The 7233-nt window shown below is 42.2% G+C and overlaps 1 protein-coding gene across 1 annotated transcript; it reads right to left on the bottom strand.

Annotated features, from left to right (window-relative positions):
• Positions 1 to 3585: 3585 nt before the first annotated feature.
• Positions 3586 to 6572, bottom strand: RNF222 (ring finger protein 222). Its single transcript, XM_069755652.1, has 2 exons — positions 6465 to 6572; positions 3586 to 4380 (listed from the first exon to the last, which is right to left on the bottom strand). The coding sequence occupies exon 2, from the start codon at positions 4362 to 4364 to the stop codon at positions 3726 to 3728; it is 639 nt and encodes a 212-aa protein (XP_069611753.1). The 5' UTR covers positions 4365 to 4380; positions 6465 to 6572; the 3' UTR covers positions 3586 to 3725.
• Positions 6573 to 7233: the final 661 nt, after the last annotated feature.

The raw sequence follows: 7233 nt of genomic DNA, 5'->3' as shown, positions 1-7233 counted from the left end.
ATAATACGTTGTCTGTGTCATGCAGGACAGGACAAGTTCTCCAGGGCAGGAGATACACTTTGTAACCACTCTACACTTCGTTCAAGGCATGAAGGTCATAAACTGGACAACCCCTATAAAAACTTTCAAACCAAATCTGAGTGCAATTATTGTGGGGAACCATCTCAACCAACTGGGGTCCAAAATATGAAGGGAAAACCTATAGAACTGGTTCCCAAAAGGGTTCAATAGCTCCATACTAAAGCTAACATAACTTTGTAATTACTCCATTATTCCCGAATTCCATTCTTGACAGTATAAAATTAAATCAATCACCACTTTGGTCACAGGGAAGGTGGCACCACCCTTTTCTCAATTATACCTAGCCTCCCATGCCAAACTTAGATTAGCACGCCACAATTACTTGGGATGTGGTATTTATATAGCCCATATGCAGGGATAGCTAAGAACTATGAGCCAGCTTCTAGGTGTGCCCATAAGGAGAATGGGAAGGCCTCGATAAACCCTCATGGCCATAGATCGAAGTGGTTGAGGTGTTAACACGTGACTCCCAAGAACCAGAATTTTTCCATAGTCTATGGATGACCTCTCCTTATGATAATCCATCAATATCAGATCATAGGATCACAACACCAGGCACACCCAATGATCAGCTGTAACCTGGTCCCACAGCAGGTGGAAACCACAGCTCCGTTCTCTGTGTAGTGGGCATTCTTGGGTACTGCAGCTCAGCTCCCACGGAATTGAATATGATCTGAATTGCAGTACTCGATAACGGCCATTACTCCGTGTACGGCACTCTAGTATTCTGACTCTGTACACTATGGGTATGTGCACACGTTGCAGATTTGCGATAGATAGAAGGAAAGAGATAGATAGACAGATAGATAGATAGATAGATAGATAGAAGGAATGAGATAGATAGATAGATATATATCTATAGATATATCTATCTATCGATTGATCTATCTGTAGAGCTATCTATCTATCGATAGATAGAAAAAAATCTGCGTTAGGCCGGGGTCACAATTTACGAGAAACTCACATGAGTCTCGCACCTCAATACCCGGCACTGCTGCCGGCACTTGGACAGGAGTGTTCAGCTGCATAGAAATACATGCAGCCGCACACTCCGGTCCCAGTGTCGGCGGCAGTGCCGGGTATTGAGGTGCGAGACTTGTGCAAGTTTCTCGCCAGTGTGACCCCAGCCTTAAGCGCAATATCTGTTCAATTTAAAAAAAAAATTGAAAAAAATGTGCGTGGGCTACTGCACAATTTTCAAGTCCAGAGAGGGAAACCCTGCGACTGGGGGCCGGTGTTTATAGTCTGGGAAGCGGGTAATACCCATGGATCTTCCCAGGCTATGAATATCAGCCCGCAGCTGTCTGCGTAGCCTTTACTGGCTATTAAAATAGGAGGACTCCCAAAAAAATGACGTGGGTTCCCCCTATATTTTATAGCCAGAAAGGCTACGCAGACAGCTGCGGGCTGATATTCATATCCTAGATTGTGGCCATGGATATTGCCCCCCAGCTACAAATACCAGCTCCCAGCCGCCCCAGAAATGGCGGCGGAGGGATACAGTGCAGAAGGATACCTTCCGTCATTGTATCCCGGAGCCCCTGGAGAGCGGTCGCATCTGCCGATGTGACAGCTCTCCATGGGAGATCGTCGTGGGACGCTCATTATTACATGGACTACTGCGGATCAGAGAGTATATTGTTAGGTTATTATTTTAATATTTTTTACAGGTGATCGATTGCTTCGGGGACAAGGTGATTGGTGAGTATGTACTGTATGTTATATGTACTGTATGTCTATATGTGTGTACTGTATGTACTGTGTGTTCTGTATATGTGTGTAGGTGTTTTTTTTTTACACTTGAACAAAGTAGCCGGATGATGGGACTATACTGTCCCATTATCTGGCTACCTGTCACTGTAGCAGGAATAGCTGGATGAGACTAGTAGTCCCATCGGACGATGCCTGCCTACATACAGACCCGCACACACACAGCCCCACACACACACAGCCCTGCACACACCCACACAGACACGAACAGCCCTGCAATCCCCTCACAGCCCCGCGATCCCCGCACAAGCCTGCGATCCCCTCACAGCCCCGCAGACCCCCGCACACAGACACACAGCCCCGCAGACCACCGTAGACACACATAAACACCCGCACAGACACACAGTCTCCGCCCACACACATAGTCTCCCCCCACACACTCATCCCCCTCCCGATCTGCAGCGTTTCTCGCACCCAACTCCGCAGCAAAACGGCATATCCTGCGATTTTGCTGCAGATTTGTCTGAACCAATGGGTGCAGAAAAGCTGCAGATCCACAAAAAGAATTGACATGGTCCTTTTTTTAATCTGTTGCATTTTTAGTGCGGAATTTTCCGCACCATTAGCACAGCATTTTTTTCCCCCATTGATTTACATTGTACTGTAAATCACTTGTTGATCAGCAGCGATTCAGCGCGGAAAAAAATGCTGCGGATCTGCAGAAAATTGACAACGTGTGCACATAGCCTAAGAGGTTGTGTGCGCACATTGCAGATTTGGTACATTTTTGTCAGGTTTTATCTGCATGGATTTGTGGCAAAACCTGATGCCAGCAAAGTAAATGTGAAACCTGAAGTGTCATGCACACGTTTAGTATTTTTGACTTGCAGATTTGGTGCAGAAAATAATCTGCAGCATGTCAATTCTCTGTGCGTTTTTGTCCTGGGTTTTTCACCCATTGAATGCACTGAAAAAAACGCACAATGAAGGCAATTTTATTTGAGGCTGCGTTTTATTTTGTCAAGAGATGCAGAAATGGTGCAGAAATTTCTGCAATCAAATATTAAACATGTGCACATACCCTAAACCTCTAACGGCCGCAACGCCAGGTGTCAGCTATGTGGTGGCGGTACTGGGTGTTATGATATCCGATCGGATGTTAATGACTTATCCTAAAGATAGCTCATGAATATCTCCACCCGATAAACCCTTTCAAGCGATTACACTGTAGTAGAAAACCATGACTGTTCCCTTCCATAAACAGCTCCACACCTGTCATTAGGTATGCCTGGAATTTCATCTGAGCTCCACTGAAATTAATAATTGCAATACCACACACAACCTGTGGACAAATGTGGTGCTGTTCCTGGAAAAAAAAAATCAAAGATGGAATCATTCATTTTCACAGCTTGTTTACATTTATTGTTTCAATATTCCTCTAGTCTTTTACAGAAATATATAATTTAGATGAAACAAAATAAGTATTTTACTAAAATTATATTAGTATGGTGTTTCCATTTTTTACATACACCTTTAAATAATCTGTTTTTATAGACCTTCATATTTGGTGCCAACCACACAGTCTCAAGCAAAAATTGTCAGTATTGAGTTTTCTAATGGCACTATAGACCAGCCATGGATGACTTATTTTGAGGCTTAGAATGATCTTCTTTTAGCCAAAATCTAAACCCAGAAAGTGCCATGTATTATTGAAGTATCTTACAGTCCAGCACAAACCTCCATCTTTGCCTGCAGCAAAATCCAGTCTAGGTTTATCCAACAAACTTAAGTGCCAAAGAAGATGTCCATCCCTGTGCGTCTCACAGCACATCTATATCTGGAGGCAAAACCTGTCTTCATGTGATGGTCACCACATTTTAGATGGTGCAATTTTACTCCTGGCCCGAAACCCCCGAAGAAGGGCAACCACATACTCATGTTTTTTTTACCAACAATATCCATGGAAGTACTGCCGCCAAGACAGCCACGAGAAATATCAATAATAGGATCATTATTAAAGATGGAGAACGACAACAATTCGCCCGGGCATCGACACGGTGGGTTTCAGTGTTAGTAGTGACAATGTCCTCACTGCTCTCCATGAGCTGGCCTTGATCACTGATGATAAAAACTTGAGAGCCACAATTATGACCTATTAGATCTGGGTTGGTATCATCAGAACATGTACACCTGCATGGGTCTTGAGAACTATGTGGTCCGGTGGTTTCAGGAATGGGTATGACCAATGTGTTAGGGTTCCCTACTATGGTAGAATGTGTAAGACAGGAAAGACTGTGAGGAACCTCTAAAATCTGATTGAGTTCTCCAGTGTTTGGTGGCAAAATAAGTCCCCTCTTGCTGAGGAATGTCACATAGCGGCACAGCGGGCATACAATATTCTTCTTTATTGAACCCTCTTTTTTGGCAGTCATGAGATACTTCACCAGGCAATCGTGGCAGAAGGAATGACCACAACTCAACCTCCGCTCCGAGACATTGGGGTTCTGTAGACGTTCATAGCACACAGGACACTCGTTTGTGGGAGTCTCCTTGCCAATTTCTTCACCTGACATGGCTTTCAAATATTTCCTACACAGTAAAAGAAAAAAATGTAGATGAGATTGTAGTCTTGGCATATTTTCTTATATAATACACACTGTCTGGTGATGTATGGGATATTTGTGGTTGACTAGATTAAACCACACATTAGACTAAAGTCAGCACAACCCACTGATATCAGTGGGATCATCCGACAATCTAATATGTACGGGGACCTCCTGATTCTCCCTCCGGCAGTTGAACTCAAAAGAGAGAAGGATCTGGCTGGTTGAATTTCAGCAGCGGATAGTTTTTATTCTTGGTAGTTAAAGCCACCACCAGAGGATTCTGGCAGCGACTCTGTCATAGAGGGCAAAGAAGCACTTGGCCAAGTCAAACATTCCTGTGTACTAGCTTATTTACAAGCATTTTGCAAGCGTTTTTAGCTTACAGAATGCTTGCGCGTTACAAGCGATTTGAAGCATCGCTTGGAAAAGTGATTTACAGGTTGGTCACACTTGTCAAACATAGTGTGTTTTTTCAAATCTACAACGTGATTTATTTCAGCGTTTTTCAAACATTCTAATGAATAGAAAAAAATTGCACGTAAAATGCATTAAAAAAGGTATACAAAATCTAGCGCAATTTTTGAAGCATTTTTCCTGCCAACACAGTTTTTTTTGCAGCGGGAAGATCTGCTTCAAATATTAAACACGTGCACATGCCCAATGGAAGAAAGGGAAGAGACAGCTGTTAGCTATCTAATGTGTAATTGGGTGTTCCCACGTGTAAAAGTTATCCCATAACCCTGGTATAGGGAATAACTTTCCAATCACTGGGGGGTCCAACTGCCGTGGCCCCACCAATCCCAAGGAGTAGGGCTCTCCTGTTTGAATGGAGCAGAGGTCAATCATGCACAGTACTACTCTTATTCATTCTTAATGGAAGCGCTGAAGATTGCCAAGTGCAGTGCTTGGCTGATCTTAAGTGTTTTAATTAGAATGAATGAAGAGTCATAATCGACCTCCGCTCCCTTTGGACAGGAGACAACTTTCAAGCTTGAGAACACCCCTTTACGAGAAGTAAGTCTGATAGTGTAAGTTCTCATTTTAGAAGGTCGTTCTCTCACTTGCAGATGGGTCACACAATTTGCTCAAAATATGCTTTTCGAAGTTCAGATTTATAAGTATAGTTTATGCTGCAGAAATGCAATTAATAATTTATATATTCAGTGTTCATATATGTGGTAGTGCTCCTAGTGTGCTGCTGCATCCTTTGTAAGTGTATCTAAATTTACATGTGATACAAATGTCTATTCTGGTGTATCTAAGCATTTCATGTGTGATGCTGTGCTGCTGATCTTATTTAACCCATTACGAGCCAAATAAATTTTTTTACAAGTACGGAGTTTTCAGAAAAGGGCGTCCCAATATTCAATTAAAAATGACAATGACATGATTTCCTATTTTAAAAACATTCATTTTACAAACACAACACAAAAAATTGGACCTAATTATAAAAATTATAAAATCTTAGTTGCTAGAAGCTAAAGATTAGGCGTCCCAAAAAAAGGACATTGGTAGATAATGGGCTAACTAAGACTGCCATGTGTGATACAGTCTTACCAGCTGATGAGCTAACACATCTAAGCCAACCATGTGTGATACTTATCTACTGAGCGGGTGTATCTCATCCAACCATGTGCGATACTATTTACTGTTTCAATTGATATAAGCCTCAATATGTAACGCAGTTTTAAAGATGACACAGGACTCCTTCCGCTATTATAGTCTAATATATCTAAGCCTAGCATGTGTGTAACTATTTGCTGAGCAGATGTATCTAAGTCCGTGACGTGTGATACACTTTTAAAGAACCACCCAAAATTACATCCCCCATTATGTAAAGCCTATGCTGCGTGACACTGTATATAAGTTACTATATCTTATATAGGTTGCTATATCTTGAATATAATGTGAAGAAACAAACATAAAAAGCATAAAACACTGTCAGACATCGCAAGAGGAAACTCATTAATGTTGTCTCTAAAAATACCTCATATTAGGTAAGAGTTTAAACTAAGTTCTTTTCGCACAGCTGAAACTTGACTGGTCAATCATTAATGGGGGACTTACTAGTTGTGGCTCCAGAAAGCCAAAGGTTTGTTCTCCTTGTCAACGTCTTCTCCGTCTGGAGAGGCTGAAAGCAGAAGAAGACGACTGAAAGTGAACAGGGTGTTTTCTACGTTATACGAAAGGCATTTTCCTCATCATCCAATATACAGCGATCCCTTGAACTGACGTGAATAATCACTGAATGCTGCTTAACCTGTTTTTTTGCCTACTGGGTTTGGCATGGAGCTGGGAGTCTATCCATCTTTCCATGCCATGTAGTAACATGGCTCCGTTGGTATCACCTGAATTTGCACTGTTCACTCACTTTTTTAGTTTTGCCCGGGACTGGCAAAAGGCCCATCATTGTCTGAAGAATTACAAGTCTAGTCAAAGAAGTACATTTAACTTACAGAGCTCCTTAAAGACTGACTGATGGATGGGGAATACATGGCAAAAGCTTTCTTACAGACTATGGGTACACTATTAAAGAAGGCTCTAAAGAAGGAGAGCAGACAAGTGGTCAAGTGGCCCAACAAGATGGATAATGATTAGTGATGAGCGAATATACTCGTTACTCGAGATTTCTCGAGCATGCTCGGGTGTCCTCCGAGTATTTTTTAGTGCTCAGAAATTTAGTTTTTCTTGCCACAGCTGAATGATTTACATCTGTTAGCCAGCATAAGTACATGTGGGGATTCCCTAGCAACCAGGCAACCCCCACATGTACTTATGCTGGCTAACAGATGTAAATCATTCAGCTGCGGCAAGAAAAAATAAATCTCCGAGCACT

This window comes from Ranitomeya imitator, chromosome 2, assembly GCF_032444005.1.
Source record: "Ranitomeya imitator isolate aRanImi1 chromosome 2, aRanImi1.pri, whole genome shotgun sequence".
Classification (NCBI taxonomy): Eukaryota; Metazoa; Chordata; class Amphibia; order Anura; family Dendrobatidae; genus Ranitomeya; species Ranitomeya imitator.
Note: the sequence above shows the minus strand (reverse complement) of the source record. Positions and strands in the feature narration are given on the sequence as shown.

Coding starts and splice junctions, on each gene's coding strand:
- RNF222 (XM_069755652.1), bottom strand. CDS start 4,364: ATGTCAGGTGAAGAAATTGGCAAGGAGACTCCCACAAACGAGTGTCCT.